This window comes from Artemia sp. Qi Xiang Cuo, chromosome 9 (genome assembly GCF_049724085.1).
Source record: "Artemia sp. Qi Xiang Cuo chromosome 9, ASM4972408v1, whole genome shotgun sequence".
In the NCBI taxonomy this organism is placed as follows: domain Eukaryota; kingdom Metazoa; phylum Arthropoda; class Branchiopoda; order Anostraca; family Artemiidae; genus Artemia; species Artemia sp. Qi Xiang Cuo.
The window spans coordinates 45,997,696-46,014,303 of NC_142802.1; the positions used below are offsets into that span (position 1 = coordinate 45,997,696).

A 16,608-nucleotide genomic window follows, 5' to 3' on the forward strand; every position below is an offset into this window, starting at 1 on the left:
ATACATGCGATATAGCTGGCCACAGATATTTAATTATCCGTAGAGACAAAATGTCACTACCAGCTGCACTATTTTTCATGTCGAAAATTATTTCTTTTACTTCACTCTCGGTCACCGGTTTCAGGTAAACTGAAAATTCTGTTTCGCTATTTCCAAGGTAATGTTGGAAAGGGCGGTCGCCATCCACTATTCTTACTCCCTCAGCCACATTATGTCCAACTGTAGCGAAGTGGTCAACAAATTCTTGGGCTATATCAGACGGGTCACATAATTCTGCACCTACTCGACCAATAATCTGATCCGGGGCGACTGTGTGGGGAGGATTTATGAGCTGTTTAATTATCCGCCATGTTTTATTGGGGTTTCCAGCTGCATCACCAAACTTTTTCTTATAATGAGCTTCCTTTGCTTTTCGCAAAAGTCTATTTAATGCATTTCTGTAGTTTTTGTATATCCTTTCATTAACATCACTAGGTTGTAACATTTTCTTTTTAAACAGCAAATCCCTTCGATTTATTGATCTGAGCAATCCTTTTGTCACCCACGGCTTCTTAGGCATTTCTCTGCGAGCTCTTTTCCGTACCTCTTTAGTGCAACTAATCAGCAGATTATGCAGTTTATTATAGAATTTCACAAACTTCGCATCAGCATGATCAGGTAGAGCTAGCTCTTCATCCCAATTAACATCCATTATTTTGTTTTTACAATCACGGAGGGCACTAGGATCCAGTACTTGTGTAATCTTATTAAACCTGCCATTTACCGAAGGAGAAGTCTGCGTCGATGTTGAATATGAGCCAAAAACACCAAAGTGGTCCGAGGTATCACTAACCAGGACACACGGATTAGAAAACGGTACATTTGTAAAAATGTTATCAAGGCACTTCGCAGTTGACGCAGTTACTCGAGTACTTACATTAATTGACGGAATCAGGCCATAAGAAATCATCATATCTAATAGAAGATTAGTCTTTTGACCAGGATCAATTAGGTCAACGTTTAAATCACCCATCAAAAAACAAGGGGTCTCCACTGGAATCTTCTCTAGCTGCTGCTCAAGGAGGTCCACAAATTCATCAAACGCACTCGATGGTGGGCGTTATGCAACAATAAAAAAAAATTGTAATTTATAAATCTTCAACTGTAACAAAAACGACTCAAAGACCATTTCTTTATAAACCGACATATCACTTTTTACCGTTACCTTAATATCCGAGCGAACATACGCTGCCAATCCCCCATGTTGACGAAGCTCCCGATTTTTGGTGAATAAAGAGTATCCAGGAATCCGCAGCAATTCAGAATTATGCTTGTTAAGCCAGGTTTCCGTAAGGCCTATTACCTGAAATACAGAGAGACTAGATATATCATTAATAAAATCAAAGCTGGAATTCAACCCTTGGCAATTTATATGGAAAATACTGATCTGCTTCTCATCCCCCCGGCTCTCCGAAGGGACATCACTCAAAAACACATACCTTGAATCCTCACATGCCAGCCGACAGCATCCACCAGGATCAACGTTCTCACTCAAAATTTCATTATATCTTTCAAAACTTACTTTTTTACTTTCCAACTCCTTAAAATCAAGTGTACCTGGAGGTGATTCATTCATTATAACCAATTCTTACAAGAAACCTTGCGTGCGAAAGAGGGAACAAATAAAACATATAAAATGTCCACGGCATTCGGTTACAAAAAACAACACATAAAAAAAAAACAAATTCCAATTTATTTAAAAATAATTGACATTGTTAAAAATATTTTTTTAACAATTTCGACAGTTTTAAACTTGGTTATCAAACACAAAAATAATTAATGCCTTTAGACTTAGTGTTTATAAGAAGTACCGTAACGCATTATCAAAGTAGTTTGTTCAAAGTAAAACATTAAAACTAAGATTAAGAAAATCAAATCAAAATTTTCGATTCAATATTTTTAATTTAATTTTGAATACCAAAGGCCAGTATATTTGACACCTTTTACACTTCATAACTATAAAAAATTATATCTTTTTCAAAGTGACAACTAAATAAATGTCGTCACTCCTGGAAAAAAATTAATAATAAAACACAAAAAACGTATCCGTTCAGGGGGAAAATACAGAAATTTCCAGCATCCCGTTCAGGGGAAACATTTCTTCATATATCAGCTCATGGGTACTCTTGCAATGCCAGCAAAAGTTGACGGCATATTCTTACCGAAATTGCCCCTTATTAAGTTATTTTCCTTGTGTTTTCTATAAGTATACGAACTCTATTGTGTTCTAATAACTGCATTAATTACTAATAAACAAACACATATTTAGGATCACCATAAAAGCTGATTCTTAGACTGAATGTTATCAATAGTTATGCTCTTATACTTTCGTCATTGACAAGGATGGTTATTTACTTACCATTCATTACTCTGAAGAATTTTGATTTTTTTTACTCCAACCAAATTATATAGAAAAAATGTTTGTGAAAAACTGATTAAGGTTTACTCTGTCACAAATTAGAACCTTTATTTTCCTTATTATGGGTAAAAATCTATTGACAGCCAGCCAACAAAGGGGCAACAAACATTTTTTTCATGTTTTTTCCTTATTTTGCTTTCTTTCCTTTGGTTTCCTTACAATTACTTTATATTCCCAAATTTCCAAAGAGGGCCATGGCCCCCCTGCCCCCCTTGCCGGCGCCCATGAGCGATGTCGAAAACCGGCATTGGATGGGAGCAGGTTGCCCTCAAATTACTTTTGACTCATGAACAGGGCACTAGAACTTCCAGTTCCCATTCAAATGAGCCCCCTTCAAAATTTCTACATCAATTCCTTCCTTGTGAAGTGTTCCCACTTCACAAGGAAGGGATGGTTGTAGAAGTTTAGAAATTGTAGGAAAATAAATCTAATAATACATTGAAATTATACGGATCTTTACTTGGTCAGGACAAGAAGCAATAAAAAACTTCAATGGTCGGTTCTTATATATAGGCCTATATATAAAAAAAAGAAAAAAATATGATGGTAATCATTCGTGACATAATAAAAAGATAATCACCTAAATATCTTGTTATAAAAGAAGCTGTGAACATGAAATATCTTAGATAGGGCTGAGCATTACATTAAAAACGAACAGATATAAAACAAAACTCAATTTGTCAAATGAAAGAATGCAGCAATATTGAAAAATTAAGACGAAGAGGAAAAGTCCAATGTGTACCCTGTACCTCCCACTCCTTACAATATTGTAATATTCTTAGCGGGGAGGATGTTTAATCTACCTGAATATCACAGCAACCATCAGAATTATCTATTGGAATGAGCTAAGTTGAAATTCATATGGAATATTAGTAAATGCCAAGGCATATTTCTCTGAAACACAATGAACTGCTAATAAGTTTTCATATTTATTTCTCAAAAACAAAGTAACACAATAATACTGCAAAACATGAATAGATATGACCAATTAGTAGAAAAACTCAAAATCACAATTCCTATGGGTTTCATCAAGATCCTTAAACTTTTTTGCAGCACAATTTCTGTCTTCAAACAAACCAACTTGATGATACACAACAGAAAGCAAAAAGTAAGTATCTTTCAGTTTAAGATATGACTGATTATTTTTAAAGATCACTGCACATCTTTCCAGATCCTTCACAATGCTTATTGTACTATCCATGCTCATTCCAATATCAGCAGCACATAATTCCGAGAAAACTCTCTCGAAAAGCAGGTCTGCCCAGCCTAGATCACTACCAAAGGGTCTATTCTGGTAATACATGGCGAGCTGAACAGAAAATGTTGGTAAGTTACTTGATCTAAGTAATGAACACATAGCTTTCAGGTCAGATGTTTTCAGAGAATTATGTATCTTGCCATCAATACTAGCTCCTTTTAATATGGCATTCCCATAATTACCACAGAATAAGAAATGTTTTAGTTGTAACACAATAGAATCATATTCAGACAGTTTGTCACAAATAAATCCAACACGTGTTCCACTCTTATGTGGAGGTGAGCAACACTCCAAGATTCCAAATCCTTCATTGCTTTCCCCTTGCAGCTGAAAACCTATAGCTGGAACAACACCTGAAATGCTTTCTATGTAAGTTGTAGCAGCAATTTTTTTCATTTCATAATTCATACTTTCAACAGTGGCAATAAGTTTTAATAATGCATATTCGATGTCCTCGCCGTTTAAATGGATATTAAGAGGCGATTTGTTAAAACTTAAGAGTTTATAAAGTAGCTGAACAGAGCCATATTTCGAATGAAGAGATAATCCATCAGATTTGCGACTATTAGTGACAATCGTCAGCATATTCTCAATCACTGAACCAAGCACAGGTTGTCCCAAGAGATTCCAGAGCTTGGATAGCTGCATTTTTGAATTCACATTATGCTTCCTTTCTTTAACTGAATTCAGAAATGATATTAACTTGGCTCTGTCCGTATTCACTTCAGACAGTTTTGAAATTAAATTAAACAAGCAAGACTTATCATTAGCGAAAGTAGATGGATTAAACTGTAATAATTGCTTCGAGGAAATAATTCCATTGATAAGCAAAATTTTTTTAGATTCTTCAATGGTAGAAACCATGTGAAGTTCCTGGCTTGAGACCAAAGCCTCTCTTGCAGAGTATGCAATTTCGTTTTTAAGACCAAAATGCTCAAACACTTTTGCAAGAACAAGCAAGGCTTGACCCATTTTATCTGGAAGTTTTGAACTTGCATTTTTCCCTTGAAGTCTGTCAAAAAGTAAATGGGTTTCAAGGATGGCTTCAGAGAGGCAGGCTTTTTCTATTTTTTCAAATATTGTCAGCAATTTGCTTTTAGGTTTTTCAGGCATTTTTAAACTAACAGGTTTTGTATCAACATATTCTTGAAATCGCTCCATAACTTTGACTTTGTCAGAAAATGTAGTTCTCTGGAATGTAAGAATCATACTCCTAATGAATAGCCCAACAACACTGTTTCTTGATAGCGGGTCTGATTTGACTCCAGCAAGCAAGTTATCACATGTATCCATCAACTCAGTGAGTCCTTCAACACCTAGTGATGCCAAATTTGAGAGTATCCTTTTAACATGATCTAACAATGAATGACCTCGGATATCTATATCTTCTAACCATTTATAAATATTTGGAAATGAAACCCCATCATCAACATGGCAGAGACATTTCAAAAGAAAATGTAGATTCTTTTCTTTGACAATCTTCAAGGTATTTATATGTGCCTACGAAAAAAAAAGATGACAAAGGACAAAACTAAAAGAGACTGAAATATAAGAATTGATGTCTTAACCGTTTTAATCCTTTAATTGTAGCAAGGTCATAGAAGAGCTAAGGAAATTTGAACAAACGAATTTCTAATCTATAACTTAGAACAACTAAGTCAACATATTTGCCTATATGGGCTAGAAATTCATTTGTCTGTCAAACATATATTTATAACAAATTAAAAACTTTTTAAATATTTTGTAGCATCCGCTAAAGATCCGCTAGAATTTTAATGCGTGCATCTAGAAGGAAAACAGATAAATACCTATTACTATTGAAGGAATATAAAAGCATTTCTTCATTTCCAGGTCAATCACCAATAAACTGAAAAAAAAAACAAAAACAACAAACACATATGCGAATCGTCTATAAGCTGAGGGCGTATAGGTGATATCGGCCATTCTCTACAAGGGCTCCTTTCCCTATGAAAAAAAAGCACTAACTATTAATAAAACTCTATATATATATATATATATATATATATATATATATATATATATATATATATATATATATATATATATATATATATATATATATATATATATATATATATATATATATATATATATATATATATATATATATATATATATATATATATATATATATATATATATATATATATATATATCATCAGAATAACTGAACTAGAAATTTTATACAGCCTTAGCAAGCAAGAAAGTAGGAATACTAATTTATTGGTTATCCATTTCTTAACAGAACATACGAAATAAACAAAACTAGTATCATTGGATTCCTTATTTTATTCTCTTTCCAAATATTACAGTTGCTTTTCTAACATTGTACATTCCTCTACACCCCCCCCTCTCTGATGTTTCTAGATATAATCCTAGGGTATATAAAACCAAAAGAAAACACACACGAACACACACACACACAAAATGAAATTCTTGATTTTTACCATGCAATACGTTTCAGTTAATGAAAAAATAGTTTCTCTGACCGTTTTTATCTATATTCTTTAAATTATTTCAAATACCATTTATCAAAAATTTGCACTGAAATCTGTTGGTGTAGCCTACAGTTTTCACTAGCACAGGAATGTAAGAAAACCAGTTAATAAAGAAGAAAATATGATGCATCAAAAAAGGCAAAACAATAGAGAAATTACTGGTTGATAGCAAAAAAGTTGTATCTACACTTTTTAAATTTTGAGAAAAACACAATTCAAAAAATCAATTTTTGTTGAGGTAAAGGTATGATACATAGGAAAATAAATCAAGTGCCAATTTAAAGCTGCTTGGCCGGGAGACCTGTCGGTAAAATTTTGGTTTTGTTTAGTAAAATTTACCAGGTCAAAAGGTCATACCAAAATTGTATAGAACATCCCTTATTTGTCAAGGCACATATAGCAGTTGTCTGTCCTCTTTGCTGATAAAACAGTTACAGCAAACATGTATGATAGTACTCTGGTTCTTTTTGTACTGCGGTATAATAATTTGTGACCCAGTTGTTCTTGGGAATAGCCAAGGCTTATCTTAGGGCTTAACCATAGAGTTTCTACCTTTTTGACATTACAAATTTTTATTGTTGAAGCATTTATTCAAAGTGATTATTAAACCAACTTCAGAAATTTGGTTATATGGTTAAAACAAGAACACAAAGTAACTGATTATCAGTGGCATCATTTCATTCTGAACTAAGGGGGGGAGGGCAAAGCAACCTCTATGGGCCCCCTAATGGGTGGGCTCACAGTTGTTGAAGGACAATATTTCTCCATAGTGGTTAGCCCAGATCTCTTCCATGATCGACTAGTAATAGTAAGAAACATTTCAAAAGTGTTTCATGAATACATAGAGAACTTAAGTAGGAAACTAATTAGTCCAGGACTTTTAGCTCAAAAAAGTGTCGAACCCGGACAAAATTGCAATATAAACGAAAATGGTACCAAAATAATCAGAAAAAGATTCTGTACAACATACTAAAAGTCCCCATAAATCCGAGTGGGGCGAGTACCCGAAAAACAGGGGAAAAGGGGGAAATGCGGGGGAAAATGGGAAAAATACCTGAACATGCCCAGAAAATAGTTTAAAGTGATTTTTCTGAGGTTTTCACATACGCTGATTATGAAATTAACATCTAAAATGCAGTATAGAAAAAGACTACGAAGGAATACGGGGGAACAGGGGAAAGAGGGAGAAAAGAGAAGAATACAGGGTAGGGTTAGAAAGTGGTTTCAAAGATATTTTCTGGGGTATTCCTATCTGGTGATTACGAAATTGAGAACTAAAATGATATAAAAAAAATGATTAACATAAAACGGGGAAATAGGGGGGGGGGAGGGAGGGGAAAAAGGGAAATATACAGGGTAGGGGTAGAAAGCATGTGGAAATGTTTAAAAATGTTAATACAGGAGATCTATAGAGGTTCAGCTACCCCATAGGTTCGGAAAAGGCAAAAAAAAACTCGAGAAAGAAATACGGAAAGATACTGAAATTACTTTATTCCGTATTCCTCGCCGTTATCAACAAGAGCGTGGGTTCGTCAACATAATCCTGTTCTAATTCGACATTCAGTAAGAGAAGCAAGGTAGACTAGTCACCGCGGAGTTCCAGTGCCGACGACAAAACCTTTCCTGACGGAATGACATCTAGTGGATCCAATAGTCCCCAGTCTGCGTGGATGCTTACACATGTGACATGGTAGCAGGATAAATCAAGGTACGACGAGATTTTTTTGTTAAGTCAAGCATAATTTTGTGCCAGTACTCGCTTCACTGAATGATCTAATGCAGAAACTGACGGGCCTAAAGTACAGTTCTAGTGAACAGCACGTTACTGCAACCGCAGCACGAATAAAGAGAGATACTAAGGATCTACTGACATTTCTTGAATTCCTTCTAGAGAACTGTCCTTTCACTAGTTCCACAGAGGTTAGAGGTATAGATTCCGGGCATATTGCACAAAAAGGCGTCAATGCAGAGGATTCTAAAGCTGTAGGTTAGCTGATGTTCCCGTGCATGGATGGTCAATCTGTCAAAAGTTTTTCATTCAGGAAGAAAGACAAAGTCGTTACACTGGAATCCGACGGGAACATACGGATAGATGGCGAGATTTTGCGTATTGACCCTGCACTGCTTTTTCAACGTCTTTCGACTGCTACCCATACATCCGAAAATGACATGGCAGAAACTTTACGTTACGAACTGTGCAGTTATCCGCCCGCTTTGTTTGAGAATTCTGGCATAATGCGTCAACCAGACAAACATGCACTAGCGAAAGCAATATGGTAAGAAGCGAAAACGGACTCGATTCACCACCTGCCAATGTCAAATCGTGTCACTGCAGTTGACGGAGGTTGGCTGCTTCAGCAAGTACCTTGGAAGATTGGTGATACTTATGATTCAATCTGTGACAGCTATGTTAGTTTCGTTACTCGGCGCTGTACCTCCCCTACTGTTGTCTTTGATGGATACAGCGCTGGTCCAACCACGAAAGATGCTACCCACAACCGACGGTGTAAGGGAAGCCAGCATCAAGTGATCGATTTCAGTTTAGGGATGAAGCTCAAGAAAAAGAAGGAAGAGTTTTTGAGCAACTCTCAGAACAAACAGCGAATTATAAGCTACATCGGGGAAAAACTCAGAGCCAAAGGATTTGAAGTCGTCCATGTGAAAGACGATGCTGACTATCTAATCGTGAAGACTGCCGTAACGAAAGCAGAAAACTCTGAAACAATAGTTCTTGGCAACGACACTGACCTTCTGATTCTACTCTTGTATCATCTCCCGCCTAATGCAAAAACACTTTACTTCGAATCGTCAACGAACGCAAAAGAAGCGATAACACGGTTCTGGTGCCTCAACGAAGTTAAAAAAAAAATGGGAGAAGTATCTAGGCAACTTCTGGTAGGGCACGAACTCTTCGGATGTGACACGACCTCACGAGTTTTCGGACTTGGAAAGCAAGCTGTGCTACCTCTTTTGAAGAAGAGCAAAGTGTTCAGAAAAAAAATGCGAAGTGTTTCTGGATGAATCATCGTCTAAAGATGAAATTGTGAAAGCGGGTGAATATCTTCTCCTCAGCTTGTATAAAGCACGACCAAACGAAGATATCACTAAGCTGCGACATCAAATTTTCTTGGAAAAAGTTTCTTTGTCAAATACTACGGCGTTTGTTAAGCCCGAATGGCTTCCACCAACCAAAGCTGCAGCTTCATTCCACTCCCAGCGAGTGTGCCTCGAAGTATCCCGTTGGAAAGGGGAACCAGCTGACCTCGACTCGGCTGACTCGGGTTGGGTCCTCAGAGACCATAAATACTCACCTGTGATGACCGATTTGTTGCCCGCACCTCAGACTCCTTTGAGTGTCGTGAGATGCAACTGTAAGACAGGCTGCGAGAACTCGCGATGCAGCTGCAAGAAAAATGGATTAGCGTGTACGTTCGCGTGCGGAGAATGTCAGGATATCAACTGCTTGAACAGGGACAACGAGATTGTCGAAGACGAAGAGCTCGACTAGTGACATCAATGCTGTGTTTTTCAAGTCAATTCTACTGCCTTAAAAAGTGCAGATTTTACCTATAGTTACTGAAGTTCTTTTTTTAGTTTTTTATTCAACGATATTGCCTACGAAAGTACAAAGTTTACGTATAATATCGGAAGTTTTATACTGTGATCACTGCCAAGCGGTTGTTTTCTTTATGTTTAGTAATTAAAATGGTTGTAAGAAATGTCTGTGATTCAAGAAAGTAAAATTTTGATACTTAAGCGAGTTATTTTGTCCATAGGCCCACTTATTAGCCATTAGAACCTGGCTCAGGAGTCAGGCTTCCCTTCCCCCTGTCCGTTATTTCCTCCAGTTTTGTTCGGTTTTCCTGGTTCTCGTTTTCTTTCCTTCATTTTAGGTGTCAGTTTCGTGATCAGCAGATAGGAAAACCCCAGAAAACACATTTCAAACTGATTTCTACCCCTGACTTCAATTGTCCCTTTTCTTCCCCTCTTTCCCCCTTTTCCCCCGTTATGGTGGGTTCATGTTCTTTATTTCATTTTAGATGTCAGTTTCGGGATCAGTAGATAGAAAGACCCCAGAAAACATATTTCAAAGTGCTTTCTACCCCTACCCTGTATTTTTGAATTTTGTCCCCTCTTCCCCCCGTCTTCCGTAGTACTTTTATTCTATACTGAATTTTAGATGTCAGTTTCATGATCAGCGTATGAGGAAGCCCCAGAAAACTCACTTTGAACTATTTTCTGGGCATGTTTGGCATTTTTCCCAATTTCCCCTGCATTTCCCCCTGTTTTTCGGGTACTTGCCCCACTCAGATTTATGGGGACTTTTGGTATGTTGTAGAGAATTTTTTTTCTGATCAGTTTGGTACTATTTTCGTTTATATTGCAATTTTGTCCGGGTCAAACCCTAAAAGTCCTGGACTAAATTCACAGTTTTATTGTAACACTGAGAACTGACAAGGTCTCATTTTTCTACAAATATTTTTCTAACCATATATTTTATATACTTTAATTTTATACAATAATTCGATATATCTTTTAACCATAGCATTGAAGTCAAACAATTTCATAGGAGCCTTTTCATTAAATATCAACATCAGATCACTGAACCTTTTGTTGCCTACTGTTGATCTTAAATAGGTTTTAATCAGACTTAGTGTAGAAAAGAATCTCTCATTACTAGCCATTGTAATAGACAGAGCAATGAAGATTTACATAATTGTCGAAACTTCGGAATACCTATTGACATTGCTTTCAGACAATCGTGAAGTTCAAAGAAATATTTTTGCGTATTAACTAATGAGTGTACTGTACATCTTCTCACAAGATCCATTTGCAAGACCAACAGAGTTGTGTCAATGTAAGCTTCTTTGTATTGCAATGCTATACTAGCTAGTCAGCTAGTATTGGTACAGTGCAAGGTGGATTCACGAAGCGACTTTTAATTTAAGGGCACAATCTCTCTGTCACAAATAATTGATTCTTTCTGAAAGTATTTTCAGTTGGTACTTTTACTTCAGCAAGATTCCTTTTCCCCAAAGTCGCCATGATTGCGAGATCATAAATGCTGGAAATTAATTGCTACGGACGCTTTGGTATTTTACATAAAGAATTAGAATGTTGAAAAGGTCTTTAGTGCGACTGCACTCAAAAGAAAATTATTTTGCTTTATGAATGGTTTTATCAAAAGCATTGTCAGCTCACATATCTATAATTATATCTTGTGTACCTACAATAAGACCAGTAGCTACTAGATAAAACTAGGTCTAATTCCTGCAGCTGCTCAGAAAGAGTTTGTGGTGCAAATTTTATTTCGGCTATGTGGAGTATAAAAATAAATTCAAATGTTTGATGTATGGTTATGAGTCTGCGGGCCTGAGCTGCAGATTCTCTGTCACTAGATAATATTTGATAAAACTGCCAAAATACAGTTGTATCTATTCAGAAATATGTTCATCGATCTATTCCGGTATGCCCATCTTGTAGTAATTGATTTCTTCAGATAAAAACCAGTTATGCCAATGGCTTTCAGATAATTAACAAACAGTTGGTAGGGTGTACTGCTATTTGCAATTAAACAGTACTGCTCTTGAAGAGTTGAGAAAAAAGAAACCATTCATCTCAAGCTCTGAATGGAATCACCCAACACAAAGTTGAGTCTATGAGGATGGCAGTTAATATAAATTACATGTGGTGCAATTAATGTAATACAGGCTTGCCCACCTGAAAATTGGTTGCTCGTGACACTGCCCTGGTATTCAAAGAAAAATATAAAAAACAACAAATTTTCACCTCCCTTGGGATGTTCAACAGTAAATTCCCCTACCCTATGATAAATTTTCTTGAACTGACACAAATTGATAGGTCTGAGTTTTTCTTTTAATGCTCAGATTGTTCTTGTACAGCTCTTATCAATTAAATTTGTCATGTTTTCTCCCTTTTTTTATAAGTTGGTTCAAGCTAAGCCCAGCCCCTGCTGATAAAGCCTTTTGTTTGTGAAGTCAAAATATTTTGTCTTTGATTGTTGGTACAATATCTTTTTAACTGTCTTATTAACAAGTCTTTCCCTTTTTCATATTCTTGTTTTGTTATGTTCTTTGGTGTGTGAGATTAAGTATCGTTCTTCAAGATATTTATCGATTCTTTGAATTGTACTTTTATATAATATATTCTTCTTGTCTTTTTTATCTTTCCTGAAATCTAAAAAAAATTGCTGATCAGAAATTCCTACTTTGATTTTTTCAAAATTCAAGAAGCTAAATTTCAAGACAATTTGAGAAACCAAATTCATGTAATAATCATTTGGAATGAAACCAAATTTCAAATTTAACATGATGACTGCAGGCAAAGAAGAAAAAGCAAAAGGAACTTTTACAGTCCCATATGGTCTAGCTTCTATTAATAATTAATTAAGACAAACTTTTTCCACAAAATAAGTTTTTCAAAAAAAGTAAAGAACTTCATTAAACCAAAAATGAACAAAAATAGAATCAAATAATCTACCAAGCATACACCTACCACAAATCAGTATCAATAAATAAATGAAACTCAAAACAAACAGAAATTAAAATAATCTCAAAACACTAAACTCAACATGAGCAGAAATTAATATGAGTAGGGATCTAAACCCCTTTGCTTTCTAAAAGCCAGAATATAATTTGTACTTTACTGAAAAAAAAAAAATTCAAATGAATTGCTAAATTTACAATGGCTTTGCATGGATTTGGACATTTCTATTTGGTTGATGGTTCGGTTATACTGTTTGGTCCTAGGTAGTTGGATAGATGAGTAAGGTCAAAACCTCGTTCAAGTGCACATTTGTCTCAATTGCTGGATTAGGATGACAGTTTTTTTTTTCTTGCCAAGTAATTACTTCTAAAACATAATATGCTGATATATTCTGGCTTTTAGAAAGCATGGGGGTTTAGAACCCTACTCATATGAATTTCTACTTATTTTGAGTTTGACTCTTTTATTTATTTTAATTTCTGTTTGTCTTGGGTTTCATTTATTTATTGATTTGTGGTAGTTGTATACTTGGTAGTTTATTGGATTCTATTTTTTTCATTTTGGCTTAATGGAGTTCTTTACTTTTTTTGAAAAATTAATTTTGTGGATAAAGTTTTTTTAATTAATTAATGTTCTGTTTACATTGACATAGTCTTTTTCAGGGAAAAAGACTGAGCCTCTTCTAAAGTTAAAAAACCACCCTATCCCTAATAACCTTAAATACCCCCTGGGCATAACTCACAACCCTTTCCCCTAATCTCTGGGGATGGTTTCAACCCCAAAAGCCTTGTTGTATGATATTTAGACTATTTTGAATAGAATGGTTATCTCGAAATTTCTATTAGATGTATTTTGGGATAATATGCTGTGTGTGGGAGGAAGAAGTAGCTGCCCTCTGATCACTTTGACTCTTAAAAAGAGCACTAGAGCATCTGATTACTGATCCAATGAGCCCCCTCTGAAGTTTATATGACCATGCTTTCTGTAAACACCTTATATGCCCCCAGGGCATAACTTACAACCCTTGGCCTGAGGGCTGGTGGGATTTGTTATCCTCAAAGACGTAATTTCCAACCCTTTCAAATATATTGAACAAAATGGCTATATGAAAATTTTGATTGGAAGTGTTTGGAGAAATGATGGGTGTGAGGGGGCATTTGCCCTCTGATTGTTTTTGACTATTTATAAGGGCATTAGCCCTCTCAATTCCAAATTGAATGAGCCCTTTTAGAAGTTTGTACAACAATGCTTTCTATAAAAACCTTATATGCCCACAAGGCACAACTTAAAACCTTTGCCCTGGGGACTATGTGGGGTTTGTCATCCACAAAGACATAATTTCTGGACCTTTCAACTATGTTGAACAAAATGGCTATCTCATAATTTTGATTGGATTTGTTTGGGGAAATGGTGGCATGAGAGGGGGTTATTTACCCTCCAATCACTTTCAACTATTAAAAAGGGCTCTATCCCATTCAATTTCCAATCAAATGAGGCCTCTTTGAAGTTTTTATGACAAAACTTTCTTTAAAAACCTTATATGCCCCCAGGGCATAACTTACAACCCTTTCCCTGAGGGTTGTGGTGGGGGGGGGGGGGTGTCATCCTCAAAGACCTAATTTCTATGTCTATCTCAAAATTTTTATTGGATGCATTTGGGGAACTGGTGGGCATGAAAGGGGGGTTAGTTGCCCTCCAATCACATTTGACAATTACAAAGGACATTAGCCCTTTGAATTTCCAATTGAATGAGCCCTTTTTGTAGTTTATATGAAAGCACCTTCTATAAAAACCTTATATGCCCCCAGGGCATAACTTACAATCTTTGAACTGAGGGCTGAGTGTCCTCCTCAAAGACATAATTTCCAGGTCTTTCAACTACTTTGAACAAAATGGCTATCTCAAAATTTTGATTGGATGTGTTTGGGGAAATGGTGGAAAATATACCCTGAATTGGTGTATATAAGAGTGGGGGTAAAATATATTTCCAACAATAATAGGCCTGTTTTTTAGCACTAAGATCTTACATCTTTCTGTAAAGATTATGGTTTCTTAACTCATCTTTGTTCTAAGGTCTTACAGCTCACTGATGTTAGCAAAAAGTGTGAAGACTGCCACTGTTCTGCCATATAGAACAATGATGAGAGAACTTTGATGATCTACTCATCATTATTCTCAGACCACTGATCAGAATGATGAAAGACGTTTCCACAAAATGACCAAAGATGTACAATCTTTGTTCAAAGATTTCACTTTTAAGCATTTTCTGACAAAAGATGTAAGATCTTAGCATATTGATGAGTAAAAAATGCACCTAATGATTATTATATTTGGAAAGAGCATAAAAAGCCATCAAGTGGTATGTTTAATTTATTCATAAGTCAATAATATGAACTGCAAAAAATTGACCATTTTAATAATAACCATAGCCTATTGATGCATAGCTTAAATTTTTGGTCAATATATACAAAATCATATTAGGCCTATTGAGTTAGGACTAAAGTGAATACACCATTTGATGCCTTTTTTTATGCTGATTACAAATATAATAAGCATTTCTATCGGAAATGAGTTTCAGCCCCCCCCCTATATAGGCTATACCTAACCTAACCCAACCTAACCTAACCCTGAATTGGCATATATAGGGGGGGGGGCTGAAATTCATTTCCGATAGAAATGCTTATTATATTCGTAATCAGCATAAAAAAAGGCATCGAAATGTGTATTCACTTTAGTCCTAACTCAATAATATGATTTTGTATATATTGACCAAATTTTTAGCTATCCATTAATATATAAAATTCTTCTCAATTCCACTTTGGTAGGCCTAACAAGATGGGAGGGGTTTAGTTTTACATAATGTTGCTCAATTGTATACTGGTTTTTTACCCTAGGATATTTAAGAATAGACTAGTCTGTATTTAGTACCATCAGGGGGAGAGGGCAGAATGCATTGCCAAAACAGCATCCATGATATACAAAAAGAGCATAAAATAAGAAAGTTAATGGAATTAATTTTGTTTCTTCAACTACTTCTTTAAGAAGTGGTCAAACAATAAGGTAAAACCAAAGTAGGCTATTTTTAGGGCTTACACTACAATTTCCTGTATTGCATGGTCGACAAAACTTCCCCAGATCTTTAATTACTTCTGGTATTATGGCAAGTAAAGCTATCTTGTAGGGAGAAAGGGTAAGGTCGAGTCCATTCACTTTTAACATATTTGCAAGCTTTTAACCACGTGCTCTTCTTCTTCTATTTAACAGCAGGCGGGATTTTCAGTATAACTATTTAGCCCTTTTCTTTTGCTTCACTCTGTGGGCTACAGAGCTACTGGCTTGATTGCCTCATATTTATTAGATATATTCAGATATCTTTCAGCAGATCTTTCGACTCTAGGAGTTCAAATATAAGATGATAGATGTCGATTTCTATGCTCTGTGTGCAGGTATAGTTGGCTAGGCTCTTGGCTGATAGTGGGATTTTGTGGTGTTTGAAGTATTTTAACAGTTTACAAAGCAAGGTATGTTGTGCAGCCGTCAGCATATTACATTCAAATAGGCAATGGTCAATTGTTTCATTATTCATATTACAATGCCTGCAAAGAGGGGACAGGGGAGTTGAACCACTTGAATTAGAAAACATGAAGGAAATTTAGTCCATTTGTTCCAGAACGAATTCTATGATAAATTTTAGAAGATTATTGGGAAAGGGAGAAAGGATAGGATTAATCTTATTAAAATTAATATCTGATAGCCTCCATCGGTAAATATCTCTAATTGGGATTGGTCTCCCACTTGGCTGGTCAATATTTATAGCATTTTTTGCTATTTCATCAACCTGATGATTACCACTTATGCCAGAGTGG

The 16,608-nt window shown here is 35.7% G+C and overlaps 1 protein-coding gene across 1 annotated transcript; it reads right to left on the bottom strand.

Moving 5' to 3' along the window:
* Window positions 1-3,380: 3,380 nt before the first annotated feature.
* Window positions 3,381-15,969, bottom strand: LOC148948713 (uncharacterized). Its single transcript, XM_089094057.1, has 2 exons — window positions 15,836-15,969; window positions 3,381-5,216 (listed from the first exon to the last, which is right to left on the bottom strand). The coding sequence occupies exons 1-2, from the start codon at window positions 15,959-15,961 to the stop codon at window positions 3,447-3,449; spliced, it is 1,896 nt and encodes a 631-aa protein (XP_088950183.1). The 5' UTR covers window positions 15,962-15,969; the 3' UTR covers window positions 3,381-3,446.
* Between the last annotated feature and the right edge of the window lie 639 nt (window positions 15,970-16,608).

Excerpts from the sequence above, each read along its gene's own strand:
- LOC148948713 (XM_089094057.1), bottom strand. The coding sequence starts at position 15,961 with ATGTTAAAAGTGAATGGACTCGACCTTACCCTTTCTCCCTACAAGATA. Across the intron at positions 5,217-15,835 it reads GCAATACAGGAAATTGTAGT|GCACATATAAATACCTTGAA; the intron begins GTAAGCCCTAAA and ends TTTTTTTCGTAG.